General features: G+C 35.6%; 1 protein-coding gene across 1 annotated transcript in view; it reads left to right on the top strand.

Moving 5' to 3' along the window:
• Rock1 (Rho associated coiled-coil containing protein kinase 1) overlaps window positions 1–14517 on the top strand; it is a 115126-nt gene that overhangs the window by 16607 nt on the left and 84002 nt on the right. The window contains 2 exon segments of the mRNA XM_052741510.1: window positions 13367–13379; window positions 13382–13447. Coding sequence (XP_052597470.1) covers window positions 13367–13379; window positions 13382–13447 — 79 coding nt within the window.

The following is a 14517-nucleotide window of genomic DNA, read 5'->3' as shown; positions in this document are numbered from 1 at the left end:
CAGTGGGTCTATGCCTCCATTAAAGCAGCGTGTAGCCCAGAAACCTCTTTTTTTTATTGTTATTTATTTATTTATTTATTTATTTATTTATTTATTTATTTTTTATGTACTACCATGTGGATTCCAGAGATGCAACTCAAGTATCAGTCTTGGTGGCAAACACCTTTATCTACTTAGCCCAATTGCTGACCCCTGGGTCAGATTTTTTGGGGGGGGAGGGGAATGGAGATTCATTTTATATCAAATCTTAATAAAATGATCTTTTAATTATTACATTTCCTTGCAAATCAAAATGACTCTAAGATACCACCTTACACCTGTCAGAATGGCTATGATCAAAAACCCTAATGACAGTCTATGTTGGAGAGGATACAGAGCAAGGGGAACACTCTTCCACTATTGGTGGGAGTGTAAACTTGTGCAACCACTGTGGAAATCAGTATGACGGTTTCTCAGAAAATTGGGAATCGATCTACCTCAAGAACCAGCCATACCACTCTTGGGCATATACCCAAGGAATGCTCAATCATACCACAAAGATACATGCTCAACTGTGTTCATAGCAGCATTATTCATAATAGCCAGAACCTGGAAACAACCTACATGACCATCAACTGAAGAATGGATTAAGAAAATGTGGTACATATACACAATGGAGTATTACTCAGCAGAGAAAAACAATGACATCATGAAATTTGCAGGAAAATGGATGGAACTAGAAAATATCATCCTGAGTGAGGTAACCCAGACTCAGAAAGACAGACATGGTATGTACTCACTCATAAGTGGATACTAGATGTAAAGCAAAGGACAATCAGACTGCAACCCACAGATCCAGGGAGTATGACTGTGGCTTATAATTGAATTTTGGTTTTGCCCAATCACTGGGCAAGCTTTAGTGAAACATTTCACTATTAAGAATTTGTACTGTTTCAAGCTGATGAAGAAAATGCTGGCCATACTTTCAGGAGGGGAGGCTAAAATCTTTTTAGATTATGGATTAGCCTGTAGAATAATGTCTGCCATAAGTCAAACAGTGAAGGGGAAGATGAATAGGAATCTCACACAACTTAAGTAAAACATAGCTCTCTGAACAGATGAAGATAGGTTTCTTCTTTATCCCAGAATCTAGTCAATATTTTTATGTATAATTCAGCTATCATTTGGCTTAAAAGGGCTTATTGGGAAATGTTACTATTTTTACAATTTTCTACAGAGAAAATATTTTCCTGTTTAAAATAACCCTGGATTTTTGAGTTATAAAAAGTAAATAAATAAAAAATAAAAAATGCAAGATAAAAAATATTACATTTCTTTAATTCCTATTCCTTTGCCTCCCATAAGAAAAGGACTTGTTCTCTTTATTACATTTGTTTATTCATTGACTCATCGATTTTGTCTGGAATGGTTTAATGTGAAAAAGTGATGCAAGAATAGTTTACTATATGTAAGAACAAATATTTTCACAAAATCAAGAGATTAAAGATTCTTAGATTATGTTTTTTCTTTAATGAAAATATATTTAGACTATTTAAGACCTTGGCTTCTGAGCTACTATGTTTTGTGATACTGAAGCTCTTTAGGTAAGCCCATGCAAACAGGTATCTGATTGTCTTGTTCACAGATACATAACTTGTTCTTAGAGCAGTGCCTGGCTCATTGTCGGTTATACTATTGTGTGTTGTTCCCCTCCCTCCCGCAGTGTTTCTGAACTTCAGATGAGAGTTCACAAGCTAATAACGCTCATTTTTTAAGATTTGTCACATTTATTTAATATTTACAATAGTCTTATAAATTAAATGAAACATATTATTGCCATATTATAAATATAAGAAAAGGTTGGCTACCTAACAGCATACAGCTAGTAAGTGGCAGACTTGCTGATATTTGGTATGTAGAACATTAGGAAGACTATAACAATTTAATGTGCCTCAAAGATAAGTAAATCCTGTAGCGAGAAGGAAAGAATACTTGGTACACAGAATGCAATAAATGAAGAATATTAAAATAAAATGTATCTAAAATTTTGAGTGGCGAGGAAAGTTATGAAGTCATAGGGGAAAGACTTTAACAAATATTTATTGACAGGGTTGTGAAAATAAGTCCTGTTGTTGTTTGTTTTTGCTTTTTTGGGGGGCCCTGCCACCCAGTTCCCAAATAAATCACACAGAAGCTTATTCTTACTTATAAATGCCTGGCCTTACCTTGACTTGTTTCTTGCCAGCTTTTCTTAACTTTAAATTAACCTTTTTTTCTTTGCCTCTGGTCTTTCATCTTTCTCTATTCTGTATACCTTTCTTTCTTACTCCATTGCAGGTTGTGTAGCTGAGTGGCTGGCCCCTGGAGTCCTCCTTCTCTGGCTACTTCTTCCTCCTCTCCCAGATTTCTCCTTCTGTGTCTTCTCTTTGCCTGCCAGCCCCACCTATCCTTTCTCCTGCCTTGCTATTGGCTGTTCAGTTCTTTATTAGACCATCAGGTGTTTTAGACAGGCAAAGTAACACAGCTTCACAGAGTTAAACAAATGCAACATAAACAAAAGTAACACAGCTTAAAATATTCTACAACAAAGTCCTGGGATGTTTTATCTTATAAGCAGTAATCACAAACTTGAGCAGATGAGGGACTGGTGAGATGGGTCAGTGGGTAAAAGTAAAACCTGTTTACCTGAGTTTGGTCCCTGGAATCCATTGTGGTGAGATCTGACTCCCATAAATTGTCCTCTGACCTCCACAGATATGTCATGCTGTGCAAACACTAATAAGTAAAAAATAAAATTTAAAAACTTTAAAAAAAAGAATATGATGAGATGAGTAAAAGTGAGATTTTTGTCTGAACCTGCAGTATATATAGTATGAAGTTAAGATAGTCTACTGAGAACTGAGCTGCCTGTGGAAGCAGCAGGAGAGAATTAAGTGGATAGTCAGTGGCCATGCCTGAACATTTTAGAGAAACAAATAGCTGTCTTGTCTGTGGAATTACCATGAAAGCCCTTTGTACCTAGAATGTGGATATGTGCATTGTCTACAATGTATTCGCTCAATGCGAAGCAACCACATGGGAGGATTTTGTACTTCTGTTGATTTGTGTTCTCCAAGGAACTATATGTCCTTTACTAGAGCTCCGTAAAGTTGTTTACAGATAGACAGTTTCAAAGAGATACAACTTTGGATGTGAATGCAGCCAATAACCATCTCGTCATTTTGGTAAGTTGTGGGTATTGACAAACAGAAATGGAGCAATGTGTTGAGGCACTCAACTACTCAGTTTGTGTTCCGGGTTTCCAGATGGTTGACATTGGGCTGCTACTGCTGTGAATTGGATATAGGAACAAGCAGAGATTAGAATGTGGAGGTTTGCATACTATCTGATGATCCATAAAGGTTAATTTTGTTGTCTGCAGAACTTGTCTTCTGGAGTGTAGGCTTGGGTCATCAGCCATCACTGACCATTCTGTGGATGAATTTTCTGTTACATTGAGTGATGATTTTCCTTGCTATGGTTTGTTGACATTTGCTTCTCTGATATTAGCTATGGATCATGACTGTTATTGCTGAAGGTATTCATTATTCATCCTGAAATTCAAATTTAGGATGATCATGGTTTCCTAGTAAGATGATGTGATAAATACCAGCATGGTCAGTCTTCCAGTTTATCCTGGGCAAGACAAATAGACATTTGTACTGTCCGGAAAGTAAGTTAAATAAGCTATGAAGCATGAAATGTGGTGTTCTGAAGAATAATAGTGAAGAGTTATGGGGTCATGATTAATGACACCATCATGCATACCATTCAATACTAAATAATAGTAACATTTAATAATAGTAACATAGTAATAGTTTGGGTAAAATAAAATAGGGAGTACCACAGTTTCCTTTTATTACTGTGACAAAACACTATGACCAAAAGCAACTTGAAAAGGAAAGGGTTTGTTTCAGTTTACAGTTTGTAGTCCGTCATTGAGGGAATTAAGGCAGGAACTTGAAGATAGGAACTAAAACAGAGGCCATGGAGAAACTGCTTACTGGCTTGCTCTTTAGACTTACATTTAGATACAATTCTTACAGCTCCCAGGAGCACCTGCCCAGGGGTGGCACTGTCCACAGTGGACTGGGCCTTCCCACATTAATCATTAATCAAAAAGATGCCTTGCAGACTTGCCTACAGTACAGTCTGATGGATCCATTTTCTCCATTGAGGTTCCTTTTTCCCAGATAATGCTATCTACTGTCAAGTTGACAAAAAACTAAGCACAGGGAGTGATTATGGGAAGAGTTAATATCATTTTATTTGGTGAAGAGTTTACTATCCTACAATGAATATTTATCAGGGTCTTGGAATAGGAAAAGGGATTCACCACAAAGAAGGAACTTAGAGAGGGTTGGCGGGGGAGTAGAGGGTGAGGGTGGGGCATCATTTATATATGAAGAAAAGATGGGTATTTGAGGAAGAGATGATGGTCCTAAGACAGAACTGAACATTTATTTGTTGGAGTTAACAATATGGCCTTTGAATATTAAGAATGTGGTTATGTGTAGGCTTGTTTGTGTGGATGTGTCAGAACACCTATGTTGACTAGATATTGGAAACTTTTATCTGTGACTATGAGCTTGACTGCTTTGTTTTGTTTGTTTGAGACTGGGTCTCTCTATGTAGTCATGGCTATCCCAGTCTGGCCTCACATAGAGATCCTCCTGCTTCTGCCTCCTGAGTTGCTGGGATTAAAGGTGTGTACCACCATGTGCACCACCTTGCCCTGCCTTAACTGTTTTTCATGCTTACAGGTTTTTTGTTTTTTCTATGTGAGATTTTGGTGACATTAATAAGTATTATTTGTCTCTATTGTGTGATAAAATGTATCATTTTAAAAGAGACAGTATTTTTTGATAAATGCATGGTATTATAAAATTATTTCTGAATAAAATCCATTCAAAGTGCAAAATGGAACAGTAATTTCAAGAGATGCCAGTTGTGACAGTGACATAGAAGTTGGGAATTTTCACAGTAATTTGGAAAGGCTATTAAAATATATTTTCTAGCTACATACGTTCATGAAGTTGTGTTTTCATGCTTTAACCAAGACAACATATTGTAACAGGTTGCATGTGGAAGTAAATACTGAGAATCTGTCTTTTTTCTTTTGTTTGAAGTTCTTTTTTTAAAATTAGAAATAGTCTCACTATAAAGCCTTGGCTGGTTTGAAACTTATTCTGTAGATCAGTCTGGCCTCAAACTCATAAAATTGTTAATTCTTTTAAAGGTTTGATAGAAGTCTCTAGAGAAATCATCGGGCCTTAGAGCTCTCTCTTCTTTTTGGTAGGAGTTATACTAATTGATATATTCATATTGAGTTACTTGCTTTAGTTTGTCCTTTTCAAGAAATTGTCGACTTCATCAAAATTGCCACATTTGTGTCTAGTTTTTTAAAATTATTATTTGTATTATATTTCCTGTATTTTCAAGATCTTTAGTGATTATATCTATTTCATTTCTGATACTACTGCTCTGTGTTGTTTGTTTTCTTCTGATAAGCCTGCTAGGTTGTTAGTTTGATTGTTACTGTCAGAACCTTTTCTCATTTTTACTTGTGTCCTCTGTGTATAATTTTATTAATATTTATTCTCTCTGGTTTCTTTTCTCTGGTTTGCTTTAGGTTTTCTTAACTCTTTGTCTAGTTTTTTTGAGAAAGGAATTCAGGTTGTTGGTTGAAGATCATTACTGTTTTTGTTTTAGGCAAGCTGGCATTCTACCCCTCAGTTTTTCTGCAGCCCAGCTTCTTTCTTTCTTTCTTTCTTTCTTTCTTTCTTTCTTTCTTTCTTTCTTTCTTTCTTTCTTTCTTTCTTTCTTTCTTTCTCCCTCCCTCCCTCCCTCCCTCCCTCCCTCCCTCCCTCCCTCCCTCTCTCTCTCTCTCTCTCTCTCTCTCTCTCTCTGTCTTTTTGAGACAGGGTTTCTCTTTGTAGCTTGGCTGTCCTGGAACTTGCCCTGTACACCAGGCTGGCCTTGAACTCACATAGATCCACCAGCCTTTTCTTCCTCAATGCTGGGATTAAAGGTGTTCACCACCACTGTCCAGTTCAGCTCTTTTTTGATAAAAGCATTTAATAGCATCCAATTCCCTTTCAGCATTGCTTTAGCTGCATTTCACATATTTTGGGCATGTTGTATCTCCATTTTTTGTCTGTTCAATATATATTGGTATTTCCCTCGATACTTTCTTTAACTGATGAATTACTTAGAAATCTGTTATTTTTCCATGTGTTTGGATGTTTTCCTTTTATCTTTTTGTTTGTTGTGGCTCGAGTACAGTTTGATTATAGAATATATTTGTTTTTAATTTTTCTGAATGGTTGAGATTTGTTATGCAAAGGAGACAGACTGTCTTGGTAAGCACCTGTTAGCACTTGTAAAGAACGTGAGTACTAGACTGGAGAGATGGCCAGTAGTTAAGCACTTTCTGTTCTTGCAGAGGAACTGTTCAGTTTCCAGCATGCACATGGTGGCTTACAACCCCCTGTGACTCACTTCCATAGTATCCAACTCTCTCTCTGACCTCCATTTGCACATGGCATGCATGTGGTACATAGACATACATGCTGGCAAAGCACTTATGCATGTCAAGTAAATAAATCATTTTTTAAAAGAATGTGATTACTGCTGTTTTGAGGTGGGATGTTTCATGTCAGATCGTGTTGTTTCACGATGTTGAGTTTTTCTTGCTGTTCTTTTGCCTAGGTCTATCAATTGTGGAAAATGAAGTGTTTAGGTTGCCAATTTTATGTATTAATTTTATTTTCATCAGTTTTTGCTTCTTCATTTCTAGTTCTGTAGTTATGTGCATACACATTTAAGATAGCTATGCCTTTTGGTAGATTGACTCCTAACACAGTGTCGTTTTTGCACTCTCCTTTGAGGACAACTTTTTAAACTTTAAATATTTATTGAATGAGTAATAAAATAAACTGTAGTATAGTCATGCGGTAAAATAATACTGAGTAATAAAAATTAACAAATCACAATTATTTGCAGTAACCTGGATGAATCTCTGGAAGAAAATACTGTCTCTGGCACAAAACTACTATTGGTGCTCAGTCTCTTTGAGTCCAGTGGAAATGCAATTCTTGTTTGTCTTCACACTTAAACAGTAGCAAAAGCGATGTGAGACTTGTTGGCAACTCTTCTTTCTTGTACTGGAGAATTTTTCTTCAGTGTTTTCTTGGGGGGTCCTCTCTTTGGACTAGGTTTTTCGTGGTTGCTCTTCAGAAAGCCTCAATTATTTAAGAGTTCCCGTGTTCCATAGTTTCTGCTGTGCATGCTGTCTTGGCCTTTTAAGCAAAGCTGCTTGCCTGCCTGTCATTCTCATTTGTTGGGAGTAACTTGCCACTGTACTTCTGGGTGCACTGTGCTACATCTGTTTAGGCAAAGAGAATAATTTTTGTTAACAATCTCAGCTGACTTTATTTGTTTGGAACTTTTTTTATACCAAGACTGGATATGTCTTTTTTTTTTTTTTTTTTTATGTTTTATAAAGTCTTTATTGACAAATAATTCACATAGTGTACAATTTGCCTGTTTGCACAATTTGATAGACTTTAGTCCAGTATCCTCATAGGCCCATAACACCATCACCACTTTCTATTTTAGAACATTGCTGTCTTCAATTTCATACACATATATAATGTGTGGTGATTACATTCCACCTTATTTTTTTAAATGAACATAATATTTGCAATTGTAACCATTTTTTAAGTTCACAATTCAGTGGCATGACTTACATTCAAGATATTAATTACACTCATGATATTAATTACATTTGATATTCATTGATTACATATGCAGTATTCATTCAATAACTATATTTATGATATGATTTATTACATTCATGATATTATTTCCTGATACTACTGTCTGTTTGTGGGGCTTTTCCATCACACAAAACAGAAACTCTGTACTTAGGAAATCATTGCTCTGTATTCCTTTCTTCATCTTGAGATGAGATAACGTCCAATCTTTCTGTCCCTATGAATTTGTATATTTTATATATTTCATGTAATACAATTCTATAATATTTGGAGGACAACTTTTAAGTGATGCTAGTGAAACTTTTCTCCTTTTCTTTTGATTAATCTGCATGGTGAGTAATTCCATCTCTTTATCTTTCAGCTTAATGTATGTTACATTTGAAGTGAATTTCTTTTTTTCTTTGGTTAGTAAATCCAATGTCTAGGCTTCCTTGAGGATGCTTTCTGTTCATTTATTTTATTCTTAATTAAGACATATGCCTTTGTTTATTTTGTGAGTTTTAAAATAAAAAATTAGTCATTTGTTACAATATGTTAACTTTGGAAATCAAATTAGATTTTCATTTTCCAAAGTGTTGTGTTAAATTTTTGTTTTCTTTTTTTGAGACAAGGTCATTTCTCTTGCATGTATTCCAGGCTGACTTTGAACTTGCTTTGTAGATAAAAGATGATCTTGAACTTCAGATCCTTTTTCTCTGCAGGCTTGAGCCATGGTGCTAGTTTTTTCAGTGCTGGGAATCAAAGCACTCTACTTCTTTGTTAGTGATTAGTGTATTCATCTAATGTTTATCTTCAGCTTTTTGGATGGAAATTTCTTTTTAATATTAGATGTACAAACACCAAAACTACACAAAAGCCTCACAAAAAAGAAAACTACCTCTATTAATCTATGCTGTTGTTCTGTGCTGGCACATTCTTTTAACCATTCAGCTAGCTAGGCTTGCCTTATGGTGAGAGTTTAAGGCCTATTGGGTTTTTGTTTGTTTGTTTTTAAACTTTTTTTTTTTTTTTTTTGTCTTGAGACGAAGGTGATTATCTAAATACTGTCAGATACATGGCTGCTTTTGAGAGTACAAATACTCCAAATAGTCTCACTGGTCTATTATTGTGTTGTATCAGAAATCTCTCATATGCTCCCAGTCACTTGTCTCACATCTTAGTGGAGCTTGTAGTAGCCTTCTATTCACCAAAATTTTATGAGTAGCACTGCTGTCTACCTGTCTGCATTCTCAGTTATGTGAAACAGATGAGGCCATTGGTCCACTAGTTATTCTCATATAGATAGGAACAAACATAAACAGTATACCTTTACTCTGTGCTGCCTTGAGTTCAAGGTAGGTGGGAATGGGACTCATTCTGCCAGTTGCCCAAGACTAAAGACTGTCTGGGTAGGAAAAGCAAGGAAAGAAGTTCCTTCCTGCTGTTTTGAAGACGATTTCTTATAATTCCTACAAAATTACTTCGACTACTGTCCAATTAATAGGGGTGTGTGTGTGTGTGTGTGTGTGTGTGTGTGTGTGTGTGTGTTTAATGGCTCATTGAAAATATTTACAGGGAGATGCCAACTTAAAACAACTTAAACACAACACAACATATGTTGTAGGGTATGGTGAAGTGTGCCTGTGATCCTAGCACTTGGGAAGATGAGGCAGGATGATAAATAAGTTTAAGACCAGCTTGGTCTATGTAGTGAGACCATATCTCAAAAACAACAAAGTTAAAAAACAAAACAGTAAAATACATGTAGAAATATAAAATTCAACATTTTGATTATTTCTGAAATGTATATAGTTTACTGGCATTAAGTCATTCAAACATGTACAACTGTCTGCAGTGCCATTTAATTCCAAATGATTTGGCTTCTTTTTCATTCATTGGGTATGGTAGGTCCAAACATCTAGTGGCCTTTGTGTTGTATTTTATTTGCTCTTAAGTTTCTTCTAGGTGTTACTTAAGTTTTCTCAAAGCTCTTCTATCTTTCTTCCTGTTTATGTTTTCCATTGTATATTTTTGCCTTGTTTACCTCTCAGGTACCATTGTTTCCCAGAATTTTATTCTTCATTCTTTATTTACTCTTGTTGGATAACTACATCTGTTCTCAGGCTACGTGTACCCTCCGGACTCCCAAACTGCAAAAATCCTTTTGAAGTAATATTCACATTGTTAGCTGCCATTTTGTTATCCATTACTTAAGCTCCTTGGGGACCTTAAATTTAGTATGTCCGAAACATCTTTTCCAGTTTATGTTCTGTGTTTTTGTCACAGAACATGAAGTCACCGTTCTTGTATGCTAGAAGATATATTCTTAGACACACATTCTCATTCTCGGCTCATCTTGCCCCTTATTAGTTGTTCATGTTCTTTTGCTTCTTATCTCCACTCAGTTTTATTATCTGATTGGGCCTGTATTTTCCTTTTTTGGTTTTTTGAGACAGGGTTTTGTGGTGGTATTGTGTTCCCCGAAATATTGTGCACGCTAATAAATTTATCTGGGGTCAGAGAACTGAACAGCCATAATATTAAACATAGAGGTTAGGCAGTGGTAACACACACCTTTAATCCTAGCATTCCAGAGGCAGAGATCTACCTGGATCTCTGTGTGTTCAAGGATACAGCCAAGCATGGTGTCTCACGCCTTTTAATCCCAGAAAGTGAGCCTTTAATCCCAGGGAGTGATGGCAGAAAGCAGAAAGGTATATAAGGCGTGAGGACCAGAAACTAGAAGCTTTTGGCTGGTTAAGCTCTTAGGCTTTGAGCAGCACAGTTCAGCTGAGATTCATTCTGGATCAGGACTCAGAGGCTTCCAGTCTGAGGAAACAGGATCAGTTGAGGAATTGGCAAGGTGAGGTGGCTGTGGCTTGTTCTGCTTCTCTGATCTTCCAGCAGTCACCACAATATCTGGCTTCAGGTTTGATTTCATTAATAAGACCTGTTAAGATTCATGCTTCAGGATTTCTCTGTGTAGCTCTAGCTGTCCTGGAACTCACTCTGTAGACCAGGCTGACATCGAACTCAGAGATCCGCCTGCCTCTGCCTCCCAAGTGCTGGGATTAAAGGTGTATGCCACCACCACCTGGCTCATCATCTTACTTTGTTGCAAGACTTTAATAAATTAAAGATATCATATGCCACTCTTCTTCTGCCTCTTAAACTCTTGTTTCCAAATGGGTGTTGGAAGATAAACACCCTAATTCCTAGGCTGGTGTGTCATTCTTTAATGTTCCCTAGCCCATTTTTCACCTCCTCCACATCTGTTTTACCCTTTCCAGTCAGGAGTACTCTCCTTTCTCTAACTCCTTGCTTTTCTTCCTTGTTTTACCCTGTCTTCATCTTACTCCTGCTAGGTTTTATCTTTACGAGTCACTTCTCATATCTCCCTTTCTTAAAGCCCCCAGAATTAGATAGTCCTTTTTGTTAATGTAGTCCCTATTTAAAATAGTTGGTAGATATTTTATATTTACTTTTTTTCTCTACTTCTGAACTCTTGAGAAACAAGTTTTGTTGTTTTTTCTTCTGCAATTTCTCTACGTAAGAGGAGACTGATTTATAAATTATTAAAATAGGGCCTTTAAGAAATTCAGAATTCATTTTTATTTTTAAATTTTTAATTTATTTTTATTTATGTGTATGTGCAGCATGGGTGTATAGGTTGCTTCAGAGGCCAGAAGAGGGTATTAGGACCCCTGAGACTGGAGTAACAGAACTGATATGGGTGCTAAGAATCAAAAACAGGTCTTCTGGAAGAGCAACTGTAGCTAGAGTTTTCCTGCCTGGCCCACAGTCAGGACAAATCTCTCTCACCCGCCAGTCCCACAGCCGCTCAGACCCGACCAAGTAAACACAGAACTGTATGGCCGTGGCAGGCTTCTTGCTAACTTTTCTTACATCTTAAATTAATCCATTTCTATAAATCTATACCTTGCCACATGGCTCGTGGCTTACTGGCATCTTCACATGCTGTTTGTCATCGTGGCGGCTGGCAGTGTCTCTGACTCAGCCTTCCACTTCCCAGCTTTATTCTCCTTGTCCCGCAGCAAGCAACAGTTGGTCTTAACCACTGATCCTTCACTGTAGCCCTGTAGTCTTCATTTTATAGAACTTTGGAGGATTTCTTGCCCTACTTTTTGCTTGTATTGTCCAGCTTTTCTACTATATCCAAGTAGAAGCCTGAACCCCTTTTCTTTACTCTAGTGTCTTAACTTCCCTTAGCCTTAGTTGGTATATGCTTTGATTACTCTAGAATATCTTTCCATCAATTTTATTTCTTTGACTTAAAACAGCTTTAGTTTTGCCTGTGGGTGGCACTGAAAAACATAGATCATCCTATCTTACTATAGAATTAAAATATTTGGTGGTAGGTCCAAACATCTGGTGGCCAGATGGAGCGTAGAGGTGGCCAGATTTTCATTAATAAGTACATTACCAAGCTCAGTGGTCAAACAAAAGGCAGATAGAATTCCTGCATTAGGGAAGATTTTAACAACTTGACCTGAGTTTACTCTTAATATTTTTATGTACTTTGTTATTCCTAGCAATAGGGAGACAAACTATAGACATAATAAAAGTGGGAATATTCAGGGTTTCACATGCTTATCTTAGTTTCACAAACCTGATATGAGTTAGATATATAGATAGCTACTAGTTCTCATTTTACAGTAGAAAAAACACAGGCTAAAAAAGGTTATGGGATTTGTCTTCTCAATAGCATGTAAGTACAAGTGTGTTTTTCTTTGACATGTAATTGTGTGATTTTTTTTTTTAAGCTTGAAAATACTGTTACCTAGCTGGAATTCATCACTTTTATTAAGATGATCCAAAATCATTGTTCCCTATAGTACTAATCAGTACATAAAACACATTGACAGAAGAGCAACTCTTTGTAATGAAGACATTTTAGGATTACCTGACTAAATATGCCTTCTGCTGTATCATATAGCAAGATATAGTCTCAGTCCAAACTTCCCCTTGCTTGTATGGATTGCGTGTACTCCACATTGCCCAGCACTTGCTTACATATGTAAATGTCTCATTTTGAAAAGCAAAAGGCTCCTATTTGTCATTTCCTGTTTGTTGTCCTAAAAGGTGCTTTAAAGAGAGAAAGTGAGCTCTATGAACACTTGATGTTTTTATAATTAAATATGTGTACAGTTTCATGTGTGATTATGTGTGATTTATTTTAAATTTTATGCTTCATTAAATATTATTTAGCTATTACTCTGCAAAGCATTTATAGTCACAAATGTAGGTTTTTGCTGAATACCTGTGAAATGAAGGTAAATTTAGTAGTAAAGGTAAGTGGAATGTAAAATTCCACATCCTTGTAAAGAGAGTATATGAATCATAAATAACCACATGCAATCAATCTGGTGATTTTCCTGCTCCACTGACTGGAAGATTAGAAAGTAAAAGAAAATGTGTATATGAACAAAATAGAACTTTTATCTTCCCTACTACTCATGTAACTTTATAAAAGGGTGTTAAATGAGCACAAGATGAATTGAAGAGAGGACATTAAGTATTAAAACCAGAAAGTATTCTGATGTGCTAACACTGTCTGTTTATTCTTTTAGGATGGATTGGATGCTTTGTTTATGATTTGGACTTTCCTGCCTTAAGAAAAAACAAAAATATTGACAACTTTCTAAGCAGATGTAAGTACATTTCTGTAGAGTTTAATGTTACTGTGCATGTAACTGTGAATCAGATTATTCAACCCTCTTCCTCTTTTGTTGAATTCTTACTGCCTCATCAGTGAATCCTATGTAATGTTAGACTGACACTACCTGCTGCACTAAAACAAGGCCCTTGCAAGTGAAATTTTAGAAGCTAATTTAGGTGCCTATCAAGAAAGTCTACAGAGTAATTTGTGGAAAAGGGGATGAAAAGTCAGTAGCTAAAATAAGTATGTATTTTTTAAAATGCATGTATATGCATATTCCAATTTTTAATACATTTAAATATATTAAATACAGTTAAGTATATTTAAATATTTAATACATTAAATACAGTTAAATATATTTAAATATTTAATACATTTAATATATTGGATCCCTATCTTTGTTTATAAAAGAATTAGTTACTACATTTGGAAACCTGCAGGTAAAAATTGATTACTTAGGACAACCCATCATAAGAGTTTTCTTCATGACAGCTGTTTTATATGTGCTTTTATATGTTTTAGATGTTCTTTTCTAAAACTTTATTTTAAGTTTTGAAATTATTTAAAAATATGATTAAGTTAAAATAGTTTGAAATTTAAAGAATTAGTAAGAAGTAGATTATAAAATCCTTCCCACCCCATTTACTTCTGTTCCATTATAACAGAATACAAAATAGTTGTATTTTTTCTTTGTTGTAATTTCTTTTTATTATTTCTACACAGTAGAGTTTTAATTACCAGATTTTTCTTTAAAAAAAAAATCAGTTTTAATTTTATCTTGGAATTTGGTACCAAATTCTAATTGGGAGTCATTTTCCCTAGTAATGAAAAATGAACCAAGTATTCTGCCATTGAGCTACATCCTCATCTTTTTGAATTGGGAAATTTTAAGTATAAAATTTTTGCTAATATCTTGAACACTACTAAAAGAAATGAACCATTTTACTAGTTAATATTTGTTCATCCCCATACTTAATACTTAGTGAAATAACAAAGATGGACTACTTCTTACTTGGTGGTAGACAAAGGGTGGGTTGATCATTAGTGTAGAGGTGGAGGGTA

Source organism: Peromyscus californicus, unplaced genomic scaffold, assembly GCF_007827085.1.
Source record: "Peromyscus californicus insignis strain IS unplaced genomic scaffold, ASM782708v3 Scaffold_17__1_contigs__length_78620276, whole genome shotgun sequence".
Classification (NCBI taxonomy): domain Eukaryota; kingdom Metazoa; phylum Chordata; class Mammalia; order Rodentia; family Cricetidae; genus Peromyscus; species Peromyscus californicus.
The sequence above is the reverse complement of the archived record's forward strand: the minus strand, read 5'-3'. Positions and strand labels throughout refer to the sequence as shown.